Below are 27,534 nucleotides of genomic sequence, written 5' to 3' on the forward strand. Positions count from 1 at the left end.
TCCAGCAATCCCACTCCTGGGCATATATTTGGAGAAAACTATAATTTGAAAAGATACATGCACCCCAGTGTTCATAGCAGCACTATTTACAATAGCCAAGATATGGAAGCAACCTAAATGTCCATCAACAGATGAATGGTAAAGAAGTTGTGGTATATATATGTACTATAGAATACTACTCAGCCATAAAAAAGAATGGAATAATGCCATTTGCAGCAAAATGGATGGACCTAGAGATTATCCTACTAAGTGGAGTAAGTCAGAAAGAGAAAGACAAATATTGTATAATATCACTTATATGTGGAATCTAAAATAATGATACAAATGAACTTATTTACAAAACAGACACAGACTCACAGACATAGAAAACAAATTTATGGTTACCAAAGGGGATGCAGGGTGGGGGAGGGATAAATTAGGAGTTTGGGATTATCAGATACAAACTACTATATATAAAATAGATAAACAACAAGGTCCTACTGTATAGCACAGGGAACTATATTCAATATCCTGTAATAAACCATAATGGAAAAGAATATGAAAATATGAAAAAGAATATATATATATATAATAGGTATAAAACTGAATCACTTTGCTGTATACCAGAAACTAACACAACATTGTAAGTCGACTATTCTTTTTTTTTTTTTAATATGACTGGTGTCTTTTTATTTATTTATTTATTTATTTATTTATTTTTGGCTGTGTTGGGTCTTCGTTTCTGTGTGAGGGCTTTCTCTAGTTGTGGCAAGCAGGGGCCACTCTTCATCGCGGTGCGCGGGCCTCTCAGTATCGCGGCCTCTCTTGTTGCGGAGCACAGGCTCCAGACGCGCAGGCTCAGTAATTGTGGCTCACGGGCCTAGTTGCTCCGCGGCATGTGGGATCTTCCCAGACCAGGGCTTGAACCCGTGTCCCCTGCATTGGCAGGCAGACTCTCAACCACTGCGCCACCAGGGAAGCCCTGACTGTTCTTCAATAAAAAATTTAAATGATAAATAAATAAGCCATCTAAAAAAATGTTATGGGGAAATGCAGAGGATTGTTAGAAATCAAAGAAAGCTAAAATATACATGCCAGTTTATTTTTCAGAGAAGCTTTGTGTTCAGGAGGAACCGAGGACCTAGAATGAGTTGAACTGGTCTAGAAGAGCTGATTGTGTTTTCTCATCATGTATGAGAGCAGGAAAGAGATGGAAACCATTCAGTGAACTGAAAGAGAATAAGAAGGGCTATGGGGCAGTCTGGGGATGAAACATGGTCATCTCCATGTTTCCTTTATTATTTTTTTTCTGTCTCTCCAAGTTCTTTTTTTCTTTCTGATTATGTAAGCAATATGTACTCATTTTTGAATATTTGGAAAATAGATATATAGCATGAAGAATAAAAATCACTTGCAATCTACCATTCAGACAACCAATAACATCATGAATATTTTGGTGCATTTTCTTCCTAATCTTTTTTCTTTGGCTTTTATATTTTGAAATATAGTTTCAGTTTTTATCTAAGTTATGCATGCATAAGGCTTTAAGAGAACAAGTGTTCTGCAAAGCTTTTTGGGAAAAGCAGAATTTTCAAGTTTTAATGGATTTTTTGATACTAACCTTCATTTCTAAGTAACATGCTATTTTGCCGTTCTTTTTCTTTTCCAGTTTTAGGCATTATCTCTTGCCTTGAGAAAGGTGAGGAGAGGACCTGGCTGTTGCTAAAGTATACTTTTTAAAAAGGTAATGCCATGAATCTCATGCAGTCTTAAAGTGAGCACGTCAGACTTAGCGGTTTAAAAAAACAATTCAATACACTGTTTTTCATGATTCCCTGGGTAGGTTGGGCAGTTCCTGAGTTCTAAGAAGACAAGAGCAGAGGCTTCTAGGCTTCCTAAACATACTCTCACCCCACCGTTGGCCTATTGGTCAAAGCACATCACAAGCCAGCCCAGATTCAAGGGGGTGGAGAAGTGAACTTTTACACTGATGTGAGAATGAGCAAAACATCCTTGCAAAGAGCATGGCCACGAAGAGCTGTGATTTATTTGGGGTGTGTTCACCACAAAGTCATTTTTAATTTTGGTTCCCACCAAGTTACTGTTGCCTGTGTTCTTGTTTCTCTGATTATCCTATTAGAAGCTTTCTTCAGGTATTTAGAGATCTTTCAAATATCTGGAGATGCTATTCAATCGTATGAAAGGACATGGCACTAAAACACTGACGGGAAGCTCTGCGCACAGGATTGGGGTGTGTTGAATGGGGGGTTCGCTACTTGGTGATCTAGCTGGGCCATTTGTTTGGGGAACCCCTCATCATCAAATTCCCCAGGAAAATGTGTCTAATCTCCTGCCTGGAAGGTATAAACTTGGCTCCTGCGGTTCTCTATCCTGGGTCCTGATACAAGCTGCTTTTAGTATCTCGGCTATGCCAGCGGCCCCTGTTTCAGGTACCCCCTGTTTGATCCTCTTTAGAGAATAAACTTACAGGCTTTGCCAGGGCCGGCAGAGGAACTGTGGATTCCATTGCTCTCTTCAATAGACTTTAGCAGACTCTCTTGTTCTTACTCCACTTTCACTCCCGTTTCCAAGGTGACTGGTGCCTTAATTTCTTTCATGGGTTATGTGGTGTAAATTGGTTTGCTTCTTGGCTTTCCATATTACCAGTTTAGGATTCAACTTTCCCAGTAATGCTGAGTCACTTACCAAACATCTGCTTTCCAGCTTCCAAAATCTTTCTGTTCTCTCCTCTCCCTTTCTCTTTGTCTGTATAGATTTATTCCCTGCTGTCACCCCCACCCCTCCTCCTTCATCATCATCATTAATGTGTTTCAGGAGTTACTACTGTGTACACGCAGGTTCAACCAGAAATCTCACTGCTTTATGCATGTTACACATGTATACTATTTATTAATTCATTTTGCATGTTTATTTTTTCAAAGTTTGGGTTTCGGCACAGACTGGGTCACGTGAAGTGTTTGCAGTACCACAGCCCTTCTGGAAACCATAGTGCTGCTATACCTATGGCCTTAGTGAGGAATCTTTTTTTTAAAATAAATTTATTTATTTATTTATTTTTGGCTGCGTTGGGTCTTCGTTGCTGCACGTGGGCTTTCTCTAGTTGCGGCGAGAGGGGGCTACTCTCCGTTGCGGTGCGCGGGCTTCTCATTGCAGTGGCTTCTCTTGCTGCGGAGCACGGGCTCTAGGCACACGGGCTTCAGTAGTTTTGGCACGTGGGCTCAGTAGTTGTGGCACGTGGACTTAGTTGCTCTGCGGCATGTGGGATCTTCCCAGAGCAGGGCTCGAACTCGTGTCCCCTGCATCGGCAGGTGGATTCTTCACCACCACGGCCAGAGCTGATTGAAGTAGGGATGAGCTTCTGATCCAAAGTAACCAAATCTTTGGGTTAAGTTGTGACCTTTGAAATGGCCACACACAAGTGCTCTATCTTATATGTGTTTTCCATATTGAATGATGACTGCCATTTTTCTAAGGTATTTGTGTTAGTCACACACACAGAAAAAGGAATCTATTACTAGTAAAAACAAGAGCATCAAATATAGAGATTAACTGAGCCAACATCATATCAGAACACTGGAGTAGGGAACAAGGGATGTCTGCTGCTGGTTGAAAATGAAAAAATTGCTTTGTACTAACATTCCAGTGCTCTGTGAAGCCTCTTTATGGGATAGTTGATACCGTTTACTATTTAATTTGCTTCCTTTATATCTATCCAATAAACCCAGATTCAACAGCATAAGCTAATCCTAGTTCTGTTCCTTGTGCAATTTGTAAAGAACTAGGTCCTTATAATCCTGAGCAGTGGGGAATACCCTGCCACTATTACTGTGATGAGAACGATCCTGAAAGAGAGAGTTTGAAAATGTCAGTCTTGCCTTACGTGGTTAAGGTGAGTATGTTCTGTTCAGAAGGTATGAATAGAAGAGAATAGCATCTCAGTTGAAAACCTGGAAGATACAGTTTCTAATTCTAGGCTCCTTACCAACTACTTAAATTCCTGAGGCAAGTCACCTACTGTCTACTCCTATTTATTTATTTTTTTCTTCATCTGCTGACTAAGGGCTTTGTACTAGAGGACTCAAAGTTCTCTTCTAGCTCTCCAATTCTGTATCAGCTGATACCTGTTAGATTATTTCAAGATCATGAAGACAGAGATATATATGCAGCTCCCTTTTTTTTCAGGCAGTTACTTCATTTCATTGCTACCCCCAAACAACATTTTCTCCATTCCTTTTCATTCTCCTTCTATTTCTCTGTTATCATCAGTCACATTTTCTCCTATGCAAGCATTCTGTTGGGAAATAGGCAAAACAACAGTGTTTAGGTGTTTGTAGCAAAAGGGAGGATGTACAGCGCGTCAGTGTGAGCGTGTGTTTAAGCATGTGTACGTACACGTGGTGGATACGGGGATTAGGGTGTGGGAATAGTGAAGGCAGGAAGAAAACAGATGATGGCTGGGAACCTGCCGTATCCAGGAATACCTTTGGCAGGGAAGTTTATCTTTGAAAAGAACTTTATGCCTTTTGGACATAGTGAGTTTTCACTATGAAATAAAAATAAAGCTGATGCTAAAGTTTGATATTGGATCTAGAAAATTATAGAAATTTGGTATGAAATAAATTTTGTAAACATCAAAGTACATTAATCTGTCTCTCATTTAACAATGTTAAAAGAATAAGGTGAAAAGACATTAAGCCAAAAAGTTATTGGTGAAGATTTCAATGGGGGGAATTATACGTTGTCCCCAGAACTACAAAAGTCATAGTCATTTTCTAAATAAGCTAAAAAGAAAAAGAGGCACTTAATTATGCCTAGCATTTCTGAGTTTTCTTATTAAAAATGCAATTAGTTATTAAGATTTTTTTTTAAAGTAGACAACACAAAGACATTCTGAATAAAAGTATAGTTTGGTTTATCCCTCTAGCTAAATGCATTCTAAAACTATATTGTCTCCACAAAAAATTAAAAAATAGAACTACTATATGATCCAGCAATCCCACTTCTGGATATTTATACAAAAGAATTGAAATTAGGATCTTGAAGAGATATCTGCACTCCCATGTTCATTATTCACAATAGCCAAGATATGGAAACAACCTAAGTGTCTGTCTGCAGATGAATGGATAAACGAAATGTGTTATATACTTACAATAAAATATTATTCAGTCTTAAAAAAAAAAAAAGGAAAGCCTGACATTTGTGATAACATGGACAGACCTCGGGGACATTATGCTAAGTGAAATAAGCCAGACACAGAAAGACAAATACTATATGGTCTCATTTACATGTGAAATCTAAAATAACCAAACTCAGGAAGCAGAAAATAGAAAGGTGGTTGCCAGGAGCTGGGGGGAGAGGAAAATAGGGGAGGTGATGGTCAAAGGTACAAAGTTTCAGTTAAGCAAGATAAATAAGATGTGCCTAAAGCTATCAATACTGTTTTATACACAGAATTTGCTGTGAGGATCGATCTTATGTTGTGTTCTTATCACACACCCAAAAACAATGATAATAATAATAAAGGTGATGGGGGAAACTTTGGGAGGTTGAATATGGATATGTTTATGTCCTTGATGGTAGTGATGATTTCAGGGGTGTATACTTACCCTCAAACTAACCGAGCTGTATACATTAAATATGTACCACTTTTAAAAAAAAATTTTATTTATTTATTTATTTATATTTAATTTTGGCTGTGTTGGGTCTTCGTTTCTGTGCGAGGGCTTTCTCTAGTTGCGGCGAGTGGGGGCCACTCTTCCTTGTGGTGCGCGGGCCTCTCACTGTCGTGGCCTCTCTTGTTGCGGAGCACAAGCTCCAGACGCGCAGGCTCAGTAATTGTGGCTCACGGGCCTAGTTGCTCCGCGGCATGTGGGATTTTCCCAGACCAGGGCTCGAACCCGTGTCCCCTGCATTGGCAGGCAGATTCTCAACCACTGCGCCACCAGGGAAGCCCATGTACCACTTTTTACATGTCAATCGCACCTCAAAAAAAGTGGTTTAAAAAGAAAATAAAATAGTTAGTATTTGGTTTTTTTCCAGAAAAGATTTGCTGACCTCTGCTTCAGGGCACTAATTTTCCTACCTCAATGTTCTTCTAAATCATTTGGAATACTTTTTTAAAAATGTAGCTTCCTGGGTTCCATCCTTGAAATGTTAATTCAGTAAATCTGCAGAGGCCTAGGAATTAGCATTTTAAACACTTTCATCAAATAGTTCTGACTCAGATAGTCTTGAGCCAAACATTAAGTAACACTGCCTAAGGGTCACCGATAAAAGCTCAAGAGGTAGTTTGCAGGAAAATTCAAAGAGCTCTCTGCAGTCTTTTCATCCCTTTCCCCCAAATTAAAACCAAGCCTCAATGCTTTTTGTCTTTCCTACAAAAGACAAAGTTGTCCTCATTAGAAACTCTCCCTTTTGTGTAAAACAAATACATTTCCACTGAAGTATACAGCCCTGGATATTTCACAAAGAGGCTCTCAAAGTAGGTTTAGTCTGAGATGTACTCTCAAGAGGTTTGCAGCGATGATTCTACCCTGTGTCAGTCATGTGTTCATGAATAAATTTTGATTTGTTCCTGCTCATATAATTTTACATTCATTGGAATAATTCATTTAAAAATGAAAAGGTTATTTTAAATTAAAATTTAAAAAGGTTATCTCTTATCCTTGAATAATTTTCTAAAGGAAATTATCCAGGCAAAAAATAAATAAAATACTTGTTTGCTGCCAGCTTCTCGCTAAAATTTACTATAAGGTGGATTCAATATTGAGTTTCTTCTGTTCATACCTCCAGAAAGGAAATTATAATTTAACAAGCACACAAGCGCTCCTAGTATTTAATATTTTAGTGTTAAGCATGAGGATTATCACGCCTTGATCATCAGAAGTGATTAGCTAGTAATACAAAAATGCTGTTTAGGGTAAGAAATTGTGAAGAGAGTATATTCTAACACCGTTTCCCTAATAATTCTGATCTGAGGAATCCCATGAACTTTGGTTAAAAGTGCACATTCTGAGGCACCTCTCCTAGAGATTCTGATTTGTTAATCTGGAATGGTTCCCAGAAATCTTTATTTTTAATAAGAAGCCAGGTCATTTTTTAGATCAAGAAAGGTTAGAGGACATTGCTACAAGGTTAGATTTTCCTGATCAATTGTCAACATTACAGGCTTTTTTCTTTAATATTTAGGAATTACAGAAAAAGAAGAGGTGCTGTGTTCTTTAGGCATCACATTGTGGATGCTTCTGATTTATTCTTCTCATAGATTTCTGCCTCTGGTAAAAGAATAGAGATGCTTGGTTTGAATCTGTTCCATCACCTCAGTTCTTTGGCTGTTCGGTGCTTAACCACGTTTGGCTTAGATGCTCTGAGTCCTTAGATGGGGTAGCCCAGTTTTATACAGCCCATCTTTTAACTTTCTTGCAAAAAAGGATAGCCCTGACCTCCCCCACTCTGCCCATTTTATAGATCCCCATCCTTGTGTCTACTATACCGATGTGTCAGTATAAAGAATTTGATGTATAATACACTTCTCTCTCTAGGCACATATACAGAAGAAAAATATTTGTTTGGTGAGTGTTTGGTACAGTAAAATATTTTCAAACCGAGGAGGGGGAAGATTCCATATGGTGTTCTTAACCAGAATCAGGAAAGAGGTACACAATTTGAAAACATTCTCAATATTAGAATATAATTTTTATTTGTAAAATAAAAAAATTATTTCTATGCTTTTCATATCAGCTGAAAAAATTGCAACAGGTATTTTTTGACTGATGGAGATATGCAGAAGACATAGTAATTTTTAACTAGAAGCAATCTCCTCCTGGAGGAAATATGAGAAGTGAAAATTTAATTTTAACAAAAGAAGACATGATTCAAAAGATTTTAAAACTAGGGTGGATGCCTTCTAATACATTCCTTCCAATGTTAAAGTCTGTGATTTTTCAAACATTCAGAATCTCTTGCCTTAAAAAATATTATTCTGATCACTTTGCTCAATTTCATTCCTCCTACATGCATGTTTGATTGTAGTGTACACAGACTTAAGGAGGAAAAACCCTGGAGTTCTGTTTACTCCTAGGATGTAGAAAGCTGAAAAACAAACAAACAAAAAACCAAAAAACATGCTCCCATCTATCAATGAGAAAGAGCTGGATAAATGACAAAATTACAACTTTCCCTGAATCCATCAGAGAACTAACGACGCAAGGGAACGGAATAATCTAAATTGATGGAGGGACAACCTCCTGCAAGAAGAGAAGGAACGTGTGGAATGGATCAGCTATGTAGAGCAAGGCAGGAAGAGATGCCAGCCACCATACTTACACCCTGACAGAAGAAATGGCATGCCTGTCTTTAGACACAAATATTATTTACCTCAGCTTCTACAAGTCTATGCAAAATACGTGGCATTCAATAAAAAATTACAAAACACACAAGAATAATGAAATCATTCTCAAGAGACAAAGAAATGACCCAAAATGTTATAAGTATTAGACAGGGAATTTTAATTGCTCTTTAACAATAAACTTTGATTTAAAAATACTTTTAGATTTACAAAAGAGTTGCAAAGATGGAACAAAGAGTGCTAATACCTGGTTTCCCTGATTGTTAATTAGGATACATAGGGAACATGTGTGCACTTGTCAGAAGGTTCTAACATTGATGATACATTACTATTAACTAACTTCTGAAGTTTATTCAGATTTCACTAGATTTTCCTTAATGTCCTTTTTCTGTTCCAAGATCTTACCCACAAAGTCATGTTGCATTTAGTCATTATGCTGCCTTAGCCGCCTCTGGTCTGTGACAGTTTCTCCAACTTTTTGATAAACTGGACAGTTTTCAGGAGTACTGGTTGGATATTTTGTAGACTGTCCCTGGATTTGGGCTTGTCTATCTGATGTTTTTCTCATGGTTAAACTAGATTTTTAGGAGGAAGACCACAGAGTTAAAGTGCTGTTCTCATTACTTCATACCAAGCTCCCATGCTATCAACATGACTTATCATTGATGAGGTTAGCCTTGATCATCTGGCCTAGGTAATATTTGCCAGGGTTCAGTTTAGCTGTTTAGCTTTTTACTTGCTGTTGGGACAGAGTGGCAACTTTCAAGCTCCTTATATATGGAAGAGAAAACTAGTAGTCCCTGTTGTATTATTCTAGAAAATGATTTATTTCACCTATATTTTAAAACTGCTTAGAATTTTGCAAAATAGTCTCATGATTTTTTTTAAAAAGTCCTTCTGTTTTAGTGGTTATTTCTTTTTTGCCATTTATAATTTTGTATAATTTTGCTTTTCCCTTTTGTTTCTAGATTAAGTTAGCTAGTGATCTGTCTACTGTGTTAAAATTTTCAACTGACACTTTTCGATTTTATTAGTTTAACTCTTTCTCTTTTTGAATCCATTAATTTTTGCTTTTATACTTGTTAATTTCCTCTGGCTTTCCTTTGTTTTCCTTTTATAGCTTTGTAAGTTGGGTGCTTAATTAATTTTCCTTTTGTATTTGTATTTCTGTCGGCACTTAACACTAAAACTGCTTTAGTTGTATCACATAGATTTGATATGTTATATTTTCATGGTTGTTAATAAATTTTTGAAATCTTGATTTGTGTTTTCTGTTGACCCAAGAGTTGTTTTATTAGCATGTTTTTCAATTTTTATGTAAAAAGATCCTTTAAAAAAATTTTTTTTTTAATTTTTATTTATTTATTTATTTATGGCTGTGTTGGGTCTTCGTTTCTGTGCAAGGGCTTCCCCCAGCTGCGGCAAGCGGGGGCCACTCTTCATCGCGGTGTGCGGGCCTCTCACTATCGTGGCCTCTCTTGTTGTGGAGCACAGGCTCCAGACGTGCAGGCCCAGTAATTGTGGCTCACGGGCCTAGTTGCTCCGCGGCATGTGGGATCTTCTCAGACCAGGGCTTGAACCCGTGTCCCCTGCATTGGCAGGCAGACTCTCAACCACTGCGCCACCAGGGAAGCCCTAAAAATTTTTTATTATTAATTTCTAGGTTTATTACATTGTGTCAAATAATGCTGTTAGTATTATTTCCATTTTGGTATTTATGGACTTTTTCTTTTTTTGGTTTTATATGTAGTCAATTTTCATAACATGTTACATGTACAGTTAAGAAAATATATTCTCTAATGTTAGAGTTTGACATATATCTACCATATTTTTGTACTGTTTATGTGTCATATATTTCTCTTTACTAATTCGTTGTTTGTCATTTTTTTTCTTCACCATTTTCTAGTTTTTTCTATAACAATATTGAAATTAGCTAGTTTCTTAGTTCATATTCATTCCCTGGATACAAAACTTGAGCAGCTTCTTGTTCAAGTGATGTATTGAAGGAATGTTTTGAGGAGAAAACAAGTGACGGGTGCTGGATAGGGCAAGGAGGGGAAAGCTTCAACCAGGTAAGGATGTGGGAGCCCAGGAGGAGTTTTGAACATGAATTATGCCATAGAGTGAGTCTGGCCCAAGGGGCTTGGACTTTCATGCTCCATATCACTTAGTAATTAGCTGTAGGCTGCAATCTGTGGGCTGGAAATAGTCTTCTGAGTGAGGCTGTTTCTGTTGCTTGTTGGCAATTCTCTCCGGAAGGGAGCACCTGTGAGCTGTTAGCAGCCCACACTGACAACAGCTAGGAGATAAGTCACTGTCTTGGTAAAGTGGATCAGGGAAGGAAATAAAGACCATCTACTACAGCTAATAATCTCTTCTTCCCCTTTTCTGCCATTAAGTTTAAGATGTTTTTCTTCCCCCATTGAAATAGAATGCAAACCACATGGAGAGGGGGTAAGTATGTATTGCCAAGCTTACCATTGTCTTACACGTATTTCACATATGTGTGCTACCAGCCCTGACATTTTGGGACCCTTGATTTTAACAAATGCCAAGGTAGCCATACTTAATTATCCTTCTTTATTTTTGATATATATTTTCTGGCATCAATTGCTTGAAAACTTTCTATCCATTCCAGGTATGAAAACATTTTTGGTGATACTTACCTAATTTTTTATTAGTGAAAAATGGCGATAGATGTGTGAGGCCTGTAAATTACAGATTGTAGGTATTTGCGTGAGAAAGTTGTGAAGAGACTACTTTATCTCACTCTGCTCCCCCTCTAGTTCCCTTCCTGTGAGCCTTCAGTGAAGGCTGGAAACTGAATTTGACCTTTTCCAGACTGTTTGTAGCCAGGGCTCTCTGTGTGATCCAGGTTCAGTCAAGCCGAGGCACCCACCAGAGTCACACAGGGGGAAAGCGGGAGAGGGATAAATTGGGGGACTGGGATTGACATATACACACTGCCATATGTAAAATAGATAACTGATAAGGACCTGCTTTACAGCACAGGGAACTCCACTCATTACTCTGTAATGATATGTATAACTGATTCACTTGGCTGTACAGCAGAAACTAACACAACATTGTAAATCAACTCTACTCCAATAAAAATTAAAAAAAAAAAAAAGATTTAATCTTGGGTCAGAGGTGTCCAAGCCTCTGTGGCAGCTGTAACACAAGTTCTGTTGCCTGTTCCCTAACGTCCTGGATGCCAATTGGCAGATGCTGCTGCAGGAAAAACCCTGTAGTATGGTTGGGCATTTCTTCTGGTTGCGTGGTTTCTATTTTTGAAGTGCTCCCTGAAACTATATCCTGCCTAAAAACTTGCAGTAAATCCCTCCCTCCTCAAACTATCTAGAGTGGATTTCATTGCCTGCAACTAAGAACAGTGACCCAGTCAGTGACAGTAATAAATCTAAGTAAGTATGGCAGGATTATTCTCAAAATAATATCTCAGTGAGGTTACCACATTCTAGGTTCTGCTCCTTAACTTTGTGGGTCCAGAGACCCATTCCTGTCAGTTCTCTGAGGTAGTCAGTTTCAGAAATGGACTCATACTGTTACCATATGATCCTGCAATCCCACTTCTGGGCATATATCTGGAGAAAACTGTAGTTTGAAAAGATACATGCACCCCAGTGTTCATAGCAGCACTATTTACAAGACATGGAAGCAACCTAAATGTCCATCGACAGATGAGTGGATAAAGAAGTTGTGGTACATATATACAATGGAATATTGCTCAGGCATTAAAAAGAATGAAATAATGCTATTTGCAACAACATGGATGGACCTAGAGATTATCATACTAAGTGAAGTAAGCCAGACAGAGAAAGGCAGATGTCATATGATATCACTTATGTGGAATCTTAAAAAAAAAAAAAAAAGGATATAATTGAACTTATTTACCGAACAGACAGAGACAGACATAGAAAACAAACTTACGGTTAACAAAGGGGAAAGGGGGGGAACGATAAATTAGGAGGTTGGGATTAACATATACACACTACAATATATAAAATAGATAACCAACAAAGACCTACTGTACAGAACAGGGAACTACACTCAATATGTATATGTGTGTGTGTGTGTGTGTGTGTGTGTGTATATATATATATATATATATATATATATATATCTGAGACACTGTGCTGTACACCTGAAACTAATACAACATTGTAAATCAACTATACTTCAATTAAAAAAAAAAAAAGAAAAACAGACTCATACTACTGAAACTGATATGAAGACAAATGATACTGAGGTGGGCATAAGCATGCATGGTAATTAAACAGTCAAGATGTCAGGGAAATTTCTGCCTAAACACAAGCTATAATATATGATCTTAAGTATGGGTAAAGAAAACTGGGACTGAGTAAGAAGATGGCAGAAATGAACCTCACAGAAACCAATATGTTAATATTTATCAAGTATCAAAAACATGATGATAACATCAGCTGCACAATAGCTTTGCAGAGTCTCTCTTCTGTTTCTCAGGGGATGCTCTCAGGGTGGTGGCAAAGGTGGCAGAGCAGTGAGTGTGGGGTATCAGACACTTGTCCTAATATCCAGGAACTGTCCTGAAGTCTTGCCATGCTATACTCATGTATGTCATGGATTCTCCTCTTACTTGTACCCACATTTTAGGACCTAGGAATTTTCCTTTTATGTCCACTTAGAGGCATGGTCATAGACTATCAACATGAAATGCCAAATCATAATGAGTGAGTGAGAGAATATAGAGCAAAAACTGGAGGGATTTATATGACCTTGTGACAAACCTCTCAGATAATAGCTTGAAGGACTTGTCAATAGGACTAGAAAGCTTCAAGTTGGTTGACCAAACATCCCCCTACCATGGGCAGACCTGGATGAACATCATGAAATTCAAATTTCTTACCTTTTTGTGTGTGTGTTTATTAGTTTATTTTAAGACATGTTTTACCTCTCTTTCTGTATAATATGTTACAGTCTGGAGTCTGTCTAGACATACATCTTGAGATTTGATTGGAGTACATTCTACCCACCCTTTTTCTGATTAATTCTTAGGTTACTACATTTAGAGCAGAGGTAGGGAGAAAAGTTGATTTCTTGATTTACCCTTCAGAAGACAGTCTTATTTCCAAATTCTTGGAGTGGGTCTCATTCAAACCATCAAATACTGACAACACCAGTCTGCCAATATTCTCAAGAAATATCTACCTACACAGTCTATCTTTAGACTTTAAGAATGAAGGCTTGTGAAACTTATCTTCCCTCTAATTTTAAACTTAAATTTTAAGATCTATTTTTTCCTGCAAATGCAAGTGATTATTCCCAGTCATTTTGACTGTATCTTGGCTGTGTTTCAGTTGCTTACATCTAGCATATTTTAATAAAAGTTAATTTTTAAAAATCTAGTATTTAGTTTAAAATTTAAAGAAAAACTTCAGTCATGATATAGGATTTATCTCTAACCAGTGTGACCTGTCATTTTTGATATATTCTATCTAAAAAAATTATTTGAAGAAACTTGGCATGGCAATATAGTTAATACAACTGTATGTTTGCCACCAAAACTAGCAAAAAGTCAATTCACACTTAGGATCAATTTTGTAAGTTTTATTAAATATAGAACATCATCTTAAAGAAATCTCTGGGGAGTTTGAGACATGGCTAAAAGATGGTGAATGAGTCTCAAGGATTCTATTAAAAACTCTGTCTAGAAAAATCAAAGAAGATGCCTTTCCCCCTCTTATTAGGAAGCATTTTGACATTATGAATAGTCACAGGAATAAGTTATTTTATACTGATTGTAAAATATACTGTAGATGCTCCTCTAGGCTTTATAAGAAAGAGTTCCCCAAAATCTCTCCTTTAATATGCATTTCTGGAATTAAAGTAAGTCTGGATAATTTTTTTTAAAGGTTTACAATTGCAGGTGTGTTATGATTGCTTTTTTGCTACAATACTACTCATACTATTATCCTTGGTAGCCTTTCTCTCTCTTTTGGCTCTTTATCTTTAGCAAGACCAGTTTTGGAAAGAACTTGCCGTAGTTTACAATACAAATACAAGAACAATGTGGGCCATTAACACAAGAACAGTAACACCATTAACAAAATATAAACAAAAACACCAAAACAGGAAAAAGAGCAGAACTCAGTGTTCTGCTCAAGATTTACCAGGCACTGGAAGTTATTGTGATCAAGTCCAAACTTTAAGGCTACTCTATCTGGATTCAAGTAGAGGGAATTGTGAAGTTTGTGGTGGCAGGAAGACTAAGGATCATCAGAGGTTAAACCTTTACCTTGGCCTTTGGTTTGGTTCCTTCTGGGAAAGGAATTTATCTCAGGGTCTATTTATAAGGAGAATGTAATGCACAGTACCTGACAAGCAATCTCAGAGAAAATGTAGGCACATTTAACATCTTATTGACTTTTACATCTCCTGTAAAAATTTTATTGAATAGACTGAGCTCCAAAGAAACAAGTTTTTCTCCAACTTCTGCCTTCAAACATGTTCTAGAGATCATTTCCCACCTCTTGTGGGTATTATAGATTCCACAGGTTTCTACAAATAGTTCCCTGTTGATTTATAGTATGAAACTATAAATAAACAAGAGGAAAGCTGGAAAATTTAGAAGCATGAGGGAACTAAACAACATACTCCTGAACAACCAATGGGTCAAAGAAGGGATCGAAAGAGAAATTTAAATATATCTCAAAATAAATGAAAATGAAAACACAATAACCAAAACCTATGGGATGCTGCAACAGCAGTTCGTAAAGGGAAGTTCATAGTGATAAATGTATATGTTAAGAAAAGAGAAAGATGTCAAATAAACAACATAACTTTACACTTCAAAGAACTAGAAACAAAAGAACAAACTAAGCTCAAAGTAAGCAGAAAGAAGATCATAACAAAGATCAGCATGGAAATAAATGAAATAGAGACTAGAAAGATAAAAGATCAGTGAAACTATTAGCTGCTTTTTAAAAGATAAAGTTGACAAACCTGAGGAAAAAAGAAGACACAAATAAAATCAGAAATGAAAGAGGAGACATAACTGACACCACAGAAACACATAGATCATAAGAGACTACTATGAACAATTACATGCCGAAAATTAGGTAACCTAGAAGAAATGGATAAATTCCTAGAAACATAAAAGTATCTAAGACTGAATCATGAAGAAATAGAAAATATAAACAGATCAACAATGATTAAGAAGATTGAATCAGTGATCAAAAACCTCTTAACAAAAAAAGCCCAAGACCAGATGATTTTACTAGTGAATTTTACCAAACATTTAAAGAAGAATTAACAATAATCCTTCTTGAACTCTTCCAAAAATTGAAGAGGAGGGAACACTTTCAAATTAATTTTATGAAACCAGCTTATCCTGATACCAAAGCTAGACAAGAATACTGATAAACATAGATGTAAAAATCCTCAACAAAATACAAGCAAATCAAGTTCATCAGTACATTAAATGACTCATACACCACGATCAAGAGGACTTTATCCCTGGGATGCAAGGATGATTCAACATACACAAATCAATAAATGTGATACACCACATGAATAGAATGAAAGATAAAATTCAAATGATCATCTCAATAAATGCTATGAATAATGAGAGTTATATAAGGTAGACTGCTTACAAGTTGGACAATACAGGTATATAGGCCCTTGGTGCCTGAATCTCATATCTACCTAACTCAAGCTCTCAAAAGAATTTCCTTGTTCTTAGCCCAAACATCTCTGTTATTCTTTCTAAAGTATCTTCCTTTTAAATCCTAACCAAATTTAATTTAATCCAAATTAAAACTTTTCACTTCTAATCTTAGAACATTTTTATTTTATGGAATAGATTTTAATCTATTTACTACTTTTAATGTCAACTTTCCATGGCATGTCCATTAGCTGAATATTCAATAATAGATGATCAGGGGTTTCTTCAAAACTTGTATATGAGGAAATTGCACATAGTACCCAAGATTTGGGGAATGCAGAAAATTTTCAGACCATGAATGTTTCCATTTTTTTCTAATGGAATGTGAGAGTTTATTTTATTCTGAAGGACTTTAAAGGAAGGGATACATGATAAAAAGCCTATAAAAGGTGAAATATGTGATGTTTGAAGTCTCATGGTAGACTTTTTATATATATTTTTAAAAAACACTCATCTAGATGAGGTGCTTTGAGCAGTTCTGAAAAATGTAGGTCCAGAAAGCAACTGCTTTGATTCCTAAGGAAGAAATTCTAAATAATGCAAGCTTTTTTATAAGCATCTGGGTTTTTGATAATTCTGTCTACCTACAACAAACTTGTGAGTGCATAACCACTATTTTAATAATTATTTTCCCTACACTAGTGTATATTTGACTTTGCTTATGCAGGCCATAAGTTCCAAAAGGCAATTTCCTGGGCCATAAAGGCATCCATTTGAAAACACTTGAGATTGAATCAACATACTTTAATAAAAAAAGATGTATAATCTAAAAAAAAAAAAAAAAACCAAAAAAAACTCTTCACTCCTTTAAAATTTATCTCTTCGTTTCCTTTCCTTTTCCTTTGCTTCTTAGGTCTGGTATTAACAAACAGTATGAACTTAGGTAATTCACATGACTTTTGTCGGTCTGTTTTCCAGGATTGGATGATCATGACCTAACTTGTCCAGTTGAAAATGATTAAATGTACGTGGAAGCTCTTTGTGAACTATTAGATACCACAATGATATGAGGCAGTTATTATTTCTGTTTCTACATTTTATTTTATTAAATTCTGGTTACCTTCCACTGGCTCTAACATCCCTACCTCATGCATATCCTTCCTGGATACCTTTTCCATTGCACTTTACTCAAAATAAGACAGCGAGAGTATTACACATATTTAACAACTTCTGGAAGAGTATCTGTGTATTTGATAGTTGGGAGCAGAGGGGGAAGGTTTTTCTTTTGTCTCTCTTCTCTGTTTACACATACGTGTGGAATACAGTTTCTGTTTCTTTCAGCTTTCTGAGATTTTTAGAACATGCAATATGTGGATACAAATGACCAATAGCAATAATTCAAGTTTCAGTTGCTTTTTTGTCTCACCTATTCTGGTAGGCTCCCAAACTCTTGCAACCTACTACCCCACCAGCTTCCTAAGCATTCCTGGGATTATCTGGTCAGATAACACAAGGTTGATATCTACGTTTTATTTTCCTTTATTTACCCAGTCCCATTTCATCTGGTTATGACTCTGCTCCCCAGACATTATTGCATTCACCAGGCTCTGTCCCACCTTCTACTCCAGTTGAACCATTGGAGCTTGGGAAATGCTAAGGCTGCATGGGGTGCTACTGTGAAGTGGGAAAATACGCTTTACTCCCCTTTCTATGTAACAGTAGAAATGCTGCTGAGATATATCAAATGGAACAGAGTCTTTGGAAAAAGTTTTTTCAGTTTGTACTTACATTTCACACCCTCAATTTCAAATATGAATTCAAGGGATGACTTGATAGAGAGACAAGTCAGAGTGATAGACCCAAGACCAGATCAGAATTTCCATTCCCTTCCAGGACTAAGCTTTCTTTTGTGGTCAAAACTTGAGATACCTGCATTCTTTTTCCTGTAGGATGGTTTTTTCCTCAGGAGGTGTTTGAGCCTTCTCATGGCAGAACCAGAAGTTCAGTTCATCAGACATACCCCATATATATAAAAGGTGAAAACAATTATATTCATAAACTCTGGCATCAGAATGCTTTAAGAGATGAAGCTGTCCTTAGGAAAAATACCTTGACAAGTGCCTGGAGCAGATGGAAGCTGAGACTCAAAGGTCCAGAGGTTGGCAATTACTAAGACACTTTGTTGCTAGTGGGTGAGGGTGAAGAGGGGAGAAATAAGGAGAGAGATGCCATGGGGATAAGGTCGGACTTAGCCCTATAAGGAAAAGAGTATGAGAGAAACCTGTGGGATTGGGAGGTTGAAAGGACTTCTAAAGAACAGGAAAGTCCTGTACGTGATTTTAATTCGATTCCTGTGTGGTTCCTGTATTCTTATCCATTTGGGAAGGACTTTGGATTGTCAGAGAGCACAGAATAGAAAATTATAGAAAACTTAAGCCAATGTCACTCAGATTTTACAAAGAAGAGTTCCCAGCTCACATCTGGGTTATGTATGGAAGAAAGTGAGCTAAGCCTCAATCTGGGATTATTTCTAGAAAGTCCATTCCAACCTGTGCTACAATGAAGAGGCAAGAATCCAGCCAGTGGAAACTGTGTGCAGTTGGTCAAATTAAATTGCCAATATTTGAAGAGGTTCCAGGATGACCCTAGATTGGGTAAGTCATCTGCTTTTCTGGGGAAAGTAATGTCTTGGCAAGAAAAAGAAGAGTTAAAATTTGACTTGAATATTAAAAGCATAAAGGCACAGTATTTGGAAGAGACACAAATAAGGAAAATCATATTACTGAATAAAAGTACAGAAGCAATGGAGAGAGAGATACAAGATCTTTTCTTGACTAAAATATGGAAAGTAAATCAAGGGCTTAGCATGGAGAACATTCAGGATGTGGGCAATAAATTCTTGTGGGGAAGGGATTCATATTAGTATGAAGAATTGGCAGTCATGGAATGGGTCAAATGAAAACAAAATGCAGACACCGTGACTTTGGGTCTCTTGTGTTGAATATACTGGGAGAAAGATTTCAGAGGTAGAGAGGACTAAGGAGAGATGGAGATGTCATGAGAAAGTTGGGGCCAGCCTGGGGACAGTGGAAAGGAAAAGAAAGGAGTGGCATAGATTAGAGAAGGAATTGCTTGTTTGGAGATAGATGGCTGTAGGGAAAGAGAGCGAGGCTTGCATTTATGGTGCGTCACTATCACACAGGGGATTGTCAAGAGTCCTGCCGGTTAGGTTATTGATATTAGTTGTATCAGTGCAAACACCCATTTGCCCAGGGGTCTTCTTGTCCCCTGTGCCTCAGGCAGCCTCTAGGCCCCAATACCTTACCTTTAAAACCCTTTTCAATTTAGGGCTGCTCAGCATCAGTGAAGTCAAATGAATAGAGACTAGAGCATAGATGATAGCTTCCCAGGCCCAGAACCAGGACCCCTTATTAAAAAGGACACCCCAGATGGAGATTAGTAGGGTCAGAAAATAAGAGGTGAAGAAAATGAGGAAGATGGCAAGAGACCTCAGGGCAGTAGAGTGAGCTTCCGGGCTGGAGTTGGAGTGGCTGGTGTGATGATCTTTCATCTGGCTCAGGTGTTGGAATAATAAGGCCATGAGCAAGACGGTGGAGGCCAGGAACAGGAGGAAAGGAATAATCAACACAACCACTTGCTGGCACATGGAAAAATCCCACAGGAATATCTCAAGTCTCTCAGTCGTGGTGCTGTTTCTAGGGAAATGCCTCTTGGAGATTAATTGAATCTTGCTGTAATGCCCAACAGCTGCAAAGATGATAGACACACAAGAAATCAGCAGAGAACCCAGCAACAGCCGAGGAACCAACCTCACAATTCTCCACTTCAGCCAGAAGGTGGGGTGGCTGAAGGAGGAGACTTTGACACAGTAGAAGACAGCAAGCAAGCTGGTCAACCAGAATGAAAGAATGTTAGTAAATTCCCAGACGATCCTGAAGTACCAAAGTTCATAACTAGGGTGGAAGTGGGAGCAAAAGTTGTACAGCATCGATGACCACAGTTGACAGAAACAGCAGACACCCAGGCTGGTGAGAATCATTTCCACTGGTGACAGCCTTTGGAAACTCACCCACTCTGTGCCCAGCACTACAGCAGTTAAGCTGCTCTGCGCAGTTATTGTCAAGAACTTGAGCATATAGATGATCATGAAGAAGACGGAGAGTTGGATGGTTATCATCCTATTCCAAAGAAACTTCCTGGGCACAGACTCAGAATCTCTGCAACAATTTCCAGGTAGGGACCAGATTCCTGGCCCCACTAGTGTTTCACACAAGAAAATATCTCCCTCTGGATGCACATTTTTCTGGGCTTATTTTTGACTTTCCCATTTTCCTATCTGCAGGATTTGCTTATGCTTTGCTTGCTGGTTTGTTATCAGGCCTGGATGCAGGGAAATGTTGTTTGAATGTGGATTCTTGCTCCTGAGGTGATTTGATTATTCCCATAAAAAGCATCCCTATTTCATAACCATGCTGTTTATTTCTTCTTTATCTGCCTGAGGTGTCTTTAGCTTATTTCCCCATCTTTTTAATAGAATATCCTCAGTCTTTCAACCTAAAATTTGAACCACAGGATAGATAAATCCTTCACTGTCCATTCACATCCTGGGTAACATTTCTGCTCACTGAGTGCTGTAACAATGTCAACTTCAGAAACCCGTGTCCCCAGCTTCTACAGCAGCTGGGCGTGGATGCTACAATCAAAGTTTGAGTACATAGGAAAAACAGTAAAGAAAATCTTTGCTCTGAGATTCCACCCACGAAATTGCTGGAAGCTGAGACCTTCAAGTATCCCCATCCAAGACGGGCCACTTTCTTTACTGCCCATTGAATTCCTCAGAGAAATCGCTGCATGGTGCCCCCAGTGCTCTCCCTACAATTGAGGTGTGGCCTCCTTGGCTATTGTTCTGCCGACTCCTGTGCCTTGAGCTCCTGCTTTATATATGTTTGGGAAATGTTCTTGTTCCATTATCATCACCATTTTTTTTTCTGCCTTATATGGCGAGGCTCTGTTTGTCACCGCTCCCATTGCTCAAGATGAATTGAAAGAGGGCCCTCTTACCACGAGTAAAACCATTTTGAAACATGGGGTCTACTGAATAGAGAAGCGTAGAAGCCTTGCTCTCTTTGTTTGCTTGTTTATGTATTATTGTCTTTGAGCTTTCCCTTCTCTAACCAGCCTTTGGAGACAAAGGTAATCGCTGTTGATGGTAACTTCAATGTCCCTGGCCCTGCTGTAATCTGGCTCTGTAAAATTGTAGCCCTCTGTAAAGTCCCCACTAGGTATTTCTGGAAGTGTCTCATGAGGGCTCACAAGCAAGTCTGACCCCAGTGGATGTGGAATGGGCTGGTCCGTCAGGCGCCTGCTGAGGATGGGCGCTTGGCAGCTGCTTCCCTGTCCAGCTGTGTAGCCTGGCCTGGGCTGCACCGTCCCCTGTCTGTGCTCCTGCTGCTCCGAGCTCCACCCCGTGGGCCCTGAGGCTGAGCTGAGCAGCCACATGTCTGTGGGGAAGCAGCCCAGTATTCACACTCTGAGCTGTTTGAGGAAACTTGGAAGCTTAACCCTTAGTCCTTCTATTCTTTGTAATCTCACTAGAGGCAAATTTGATGTGCAGTTGCCCAAACAACTACAATAGCACCCTCTTGAAGCAAGCCCTTTTTCTATCTCGATTCTGGGACCACAGTTCCAAGTATCCAATGTCGCTGGTGTGGAAGTGAATGCGTGGTGGTATGTGGTACCTTGGAACATGAAGATGGTAATTGAAAACCTCAGAGACAAAAAGATCCCTATAAGCAGGATGCGTGTGATTTTGTAGACTTTCAATGCTGTTTTAGACAAGGGACAAACTACACATTACTTCTAAATATCTCAGTATTTAGGAATCCAGAGCTATATATGCAGACCAGAAAATGAATTCAGGAAATTAGTTCTGGAAAACGATACCAGATAGACACCAAATATTTAATTAGTGCCTTCAAAATTGAGAGGATAATTCTGATAATTACTAGTTGATGAGGGAGACAAAGTGAAAGTCATAGAATCCTTGAAAGTAAAACAAGAAACCACTGAACTCACGGTGCAAAGGTAAACCACACTTAAAAATTACACTAGGAAACAATATTAGAAAGCATCTGATCTGCATTCTCAACAAAATGCAAGAATCAGGAAATTTTAAAAGGGAGATGGCACCTTTTAGTTTTCAATTAAAAGGTGAATTGGTTGCGATGTATCCAGGTATAAGAAGGGAGAAAGATAAGAAATGATGTGACGTGAAATATGCAATAATAGCATTAACACCTGCCTTTTGTCCTGGATACACTAGGCATGTTGCCTCCTGTATTCACTGCCTCATTCTGAGAACCCTCAAGGCCTGGCTGTACTGCACTCCACAGGGGCACTCTCCATAATGATAGTGACCAATCGAATAACCCAGATTCTCTTTGTGAAAGTTTGAATGTGAGACATATAAAGTGAGTCCCTAACTGGTGGTTGATGTTCCCTGGGGTTAGGAGTTCAAAGGCTGGCTCTTTTCTTGTGTGGGCATGTGAATCCTGCAGAGCAATCTCTGGGGTCCCTTGATGCAGCAGCTAGAACACAACAGCCCCTAGTAGGTACTTAGAAAATAGCTGTTGAATGAATGATGAGTACAAGGAGAGCAGACCATGTGTCCTACTATATCACAAGTGTAAGGGCCTTGAAAATCATAAAACTAGCCTCCTAGCATAATAGAGAAATGCACACATGTGATTATACTCTTATGTCATTCAAATAATTGAAATTGACAAAGATGCTAAAATATAAGTGTGCCCAAATTGACAATTTTTTAGGGAAAAACTTGTGGCTTGGGCATTTAATCTGAACAAATGCTTCAAAATTGAATGAGACAAATGGTGATTATAAGTTCTTATACATCATATGTGACATTGTGGAGAGTGGTTCCCATAATCTGCACTGCTGTGAATGTGCATTTATTGATCAGTGTTTGGACCAGTGGGGCTGGCAAATGGACCCCAAGTTAGTATAATATGAACTCAACAATGTGACTTCAACAATTGTTAATGTAACGTGGTAGTTTATTTACATTGTTAATGTCCCCCTTCCAGAATATTGACATCCTAATGCCCCAAACCTGTGACTGTGTTACCGTATGTGGCAAAAGGGACTGTGCAGTTGTGATTAAGGACCTTCAGTGGGGAGGTTATCCTGGGAAACCTGGGTGGGCCCAATGTAATTACAAAGGTCTTTATAAGAGGAGGCAGGAGGGTGAGAATCAGAGAAGGAGATGATACAATGGAACAGATCAGAGTCATGAGCCAAGTAATCCACAGGAAGCTTCTTTTCAGTCTGTGCTTAGTCTAATTTTTTCAGGATATATTTGTTCTGTGGAGGAAAATGGCATTCATCCTTGAAGGTTGTGGGAAAAATGATTTCATCCTCACCTTAAAATGAAGAACACACTTTGTTTACCTGCCTTCCCCTTTATAATTCCCTTTCCTGAAAAATAGAACTCTTTTTCCCACAGGCTTGTCGTGGAGTTTTGCCTTTGACCCTTGTTAAAGCAATCCCAAATTTGACCAAGAAATAGTGGAATCAGATGTTTCCCAATTAGCCAAACACATTTTCTTCCTTGTGTTACTGGAATTCTGTAACAGTCAGAATTGATCTTTTTCATGTGGCAATGGCTCCCAAAGGGTCAGCATTTGAAAAGAATATCTAATAGTAACTAATGTGGTCCAAGCACACGATCCAAACTAATTCTCTTTTCTATTTTTAATTCTGCCATCAACCTGTGCAGCCTGAAGCAAGTTCATTTTTTTCTTGCTTTTTATCTCATTCTTTAAATAAGAATCATAGCATTAATTTGTTTAGTCTCCAATTTATTGAATGTACGCATCACTGAAACCCTGGGAGCATGTACCCAGTCAATTGGCAAATTGCAAATTGTAGAAAATACAAGAACTATAATTTAATACTAAAATGATGCTATCCAAAGGCCATAGGCAAAATTCTGGCCAAAAGGAGTTAAAGACCATCCCCACCATCAACAGCAAAACAACTGTGATTCAGGTGACAGACAGAACTCCGTTCAGCACTGCCTCTGTTCTCATCACTCTTCCCAGGCACTGGCCCTGCTGCCTTATAACGTTTCAACACTCAAGGTGCAGAGCCTCTGGTGATCTGAGGTAACATGGAGGAGAATAACACTCCCCCTCTCCTGTTATATTCAATTAGAGGGGGGAAAAATAAAGCCACAAACATACTCCAGAGCCTCAGAGATGTTTACTTTGTGTCTCTCCCTAGGACATAGCACAAGTCCATGAGGTTGGGTGGGGTTAAGGCAATTGAATGATAAACACCACCCTCAGAGACACTCCTCTCTTGCAGTGTCTAAAGCTGTGATTCCTATGGATTAACAGCATCAGCATCTCCTGGAGAATAGTTAGAAATGCAAATTCTTGAGCCCTACCCACACCTACTGAATCAGAGATTCTGGGAGTGAGACCCAACAATCTGAATTTTAACCAGGTTTCTAGGTGATTCTGATGCTTGATTCAGTTTGAAAATCGTTGATTGAAACACGTCATATCTGGTTCCTTCTAGCCTGGGGAGGACTCAGGTCCTTGTACATACAGGCTACCCTGTGGCCACTCCTCAGGAAGCTCCAGTTTAAATAGATGTATCCGTCTCCAATGGAAGGCCCAACTTTGGCCCAAGCTGAGACTTTCTCAACATAGAAGTGAGATCTTTGGTTTTGTTTTTAATAAATGATGTCCTACTATGAAAATTTCTTTGTTCTAGTTTTGGGGCAGAATAAAATTTTCAGATGTTGAAAAGAGGGATTTTGGAATAAATCTTTACTAAAAATATGTGGTGATGGGGAGTGAGAGGTTGGCTATGGAAGAGCTGTGCGAAATCTTCGCTTGGTTACCTTCTGTATGTTTCTCAACTACAAGGTCACTAACTCATCAGCCAGTGCTGGGTGCACACAGTGGTGCCCACTCTGTGCATCCAAGGGATGACTTGGATACCTCTGTACCACCAAAGCATTTGCATAGGAAAAAAACAGAACAGGGAAAGTGCAAACAGCAGGATAGAAAGAGATGATGAAGAAAAAAGTAAGAATTGAAGAGAAAGAGGACAAGCATTCTCAAACCTCCTGGTCTTTGTCCCATCTCAGAATTTGGAGTTGTTCATGGGCTGCCTAAACCTTCTTTGTAGAGGCAAGAAAGGCTCTTCAGGGACTATGTCCCTGGAGTTTGAAAACAGTCATTTCTCAAGGATAAACCACATGTGACTATCCTGCTAGTCTAGGTCCAGCCACCTTTCCCCAAACCTTCATACCCATAAATACATACATTTTTAAAAGATAAGTAACAGCATGTTTTTGTATGGTGCAAATGATCTAGTAGAGGAGGGGAAACTGATGATGCAGGAGAGAGAGAGAGGGAGGAAACTAACTTCCGGGAGCGTTGTCTTTAGTAAGCAAGAGGTGGTAGGACTCAGTCAGAGGAGTTGGCCTTTGCTGCATGCAAGGATTTTTTTCCCCTAGTAGCAGGAGGAAAAGAAGCATACACGTGGTGATAACATGTAGAAGTTCCTTTCTTACGCGTGTTTTTTCAGTGAGTTGGGAAACAAGGTTCCATGAGTTGAGAATGAGGAAACGATGGGAATATTGGAATTTAAAGACAGGGGTGAGTTTGCGCAGTAGATATTTAGGAGACAAAGACGTCTCGGGGTTGTGCTTTGCAGAACTCTAGAGGGCAGTATTTGCATAGACTAGTCAGCAAGGAGCTGTGTCGGCTATGGCTATGAAAATGTGCTGCTCAGATTGCCTGCTCCTGGGAATGTAACTGGTGAGCCAAGCTTCTGGATCCACAAGCACATTTGCACTAAGAGCCATGCTTCCCATGGGCTGGGCTCACCTAGTGACTGAGCATGGCAGAGGTAGAAGGAGGAATAATTCTGATTCATTCCTGTGAGATGGGGGACTCGTCAACTGTGACTTTGACTCAAGGACACTCTTCATTCAGGCCAGGACTTTCTTAAAACTGCACTGCAGCTCAGGAATCTTCCTACCTGACCCTCTTGCTTCCCTCCACCCCCTCATAGAGGTCAAGTCTCATCTAGTCTGGATTCTATCTTTGTCTTCTCCAGCTTCATCCTCTTTTTTTTTCACAGACATTTCTCCAATAAATCTCTTGCATATCTAATACTATTTTGGTGTCTGCTTTTTGGAAGTCTGAACAAACATAAGTGATACCAGGAGTGGTCTGAGAAACAGGTGATCAGGTGGGGTTTGGACTGACAAACTCATATCCCAGCAGGCAAAGAGGACCTCAATATGAGGGTTATTTAGGGCGCAGATTGTCCCTGGCACAGTATGGTAGCCTGGTTGCTAAAGATTTCACTAGTGGTGAAATAGTCAGAGCAAGACAAATACGGTATAACAAATGTGAAATCTAAAAAAGCCAAATTCATAGAAATAAGGATAAAATGGTGGTTGCCAGGGATTGAGGGGTGAGGAAAATGGGGTTATGTTGGTCATAGGAGATAAAGTTCCAGCTATAGGATGGATAAGTTCTGGGAATCTAACATACTTGAAAGTTGTTAAGAGAGTAGATCTTAAATGTTATCACCACAGAAAGAATGGTAATTATGTGAGGGGATGGAGGTGTTAACTAACCTTATTGTGGTAATCATTTAGCAGTATATACATGTGTCAAATCATCATGTTGTACACCTTAAACTTAAGTATATGTTTATAATATCTCAGTAAGGCTGGAGAAAATAACAGACTAGACTCTGCAGATGAAAAGATCAGTGAACTTGAAGAAATAACAATAGAATGTATATGAAACCAAACTCAGAGAGAAAAAAAGCTAAGCCAGGGAGAGGGAGAGGGCGAGAGAGATAGAGAGAGAGAGAGGAAGAGAGAGAGAGAACACTGCTATAGAACAGCTTCAAGTAGCCTAATATATATGCAACTGGAGTCCCTGAAGGAGATGAGATGGGGAGAAGGGAAGGAACAGAGAAACATTTGAAGATATGTTTCAAAAAAATAAGGTAGTCTCTGTAGAAAAATAGAAAAATAAAGCATAATACATCCAAACAATGAAATATTATTCACTGCTAAAAATAAATGAGCTATAAAGTCATGAAATAAATCGAGGAACCTTCAATGAATATTACTAAGTGAAAGAAATTAATTTGAAAAACCTACATAGTCTATAATTCCAATTGTATGATATTCTGAAAAAGGCAGAATTATGGAAGATCAGTGGTTATCAGGAGTTGGGGGAGTATGGAGGATTTTTAGGACAATGAAACTATTCCGTATGATACTGTAATGGTAGATACATGTCATTGTACATTTGGCAAAACCCAGGGAATATACATCACCAGAAGTCAACCTTGATGTAACCTATGGACTTTGGGTGGTGGCAATAATGTGTCAATGTAGATTCACTGATTGTAACAAATGTATTACTCTGGAGCAGGATGTTGA

The 27,534-nt window shown here is 38.6% G+C and overlaps 1 protein-coding gene across 1 annotated transcript; it reads right to left on the bottom strand.

The window, feature by feature from the left end:
- Positions 1–667: 667 nt before the first annotated feature.
- Positions 668–27,534, bottom strand: TAS2R16 (taste 2 receptor member 16). The gene has a single exon (XM_082471447.1). It carries the CDS (start codon positions 20,203–20,205, stop codon positions 19,303–19,305), a length of 903 nt encoding a protein of 300 aa, XP_082327573.1. The 5' UTR covers positions 20,206–27,534; the 3' UTR covers positions 668–19,302.

This window comes from Balaenoptera physalus (assembly GCF_965194825.1).
Source record: "Balaenoptera physalus genome assembly, chromosome: 8".
Lineage (NCBI taxonomy): Eukaryota > Metazoa > Chordata > Mammalia > Artiodactyla > Balaenopteridae > Balaenoptera > Balaenoptera physalus.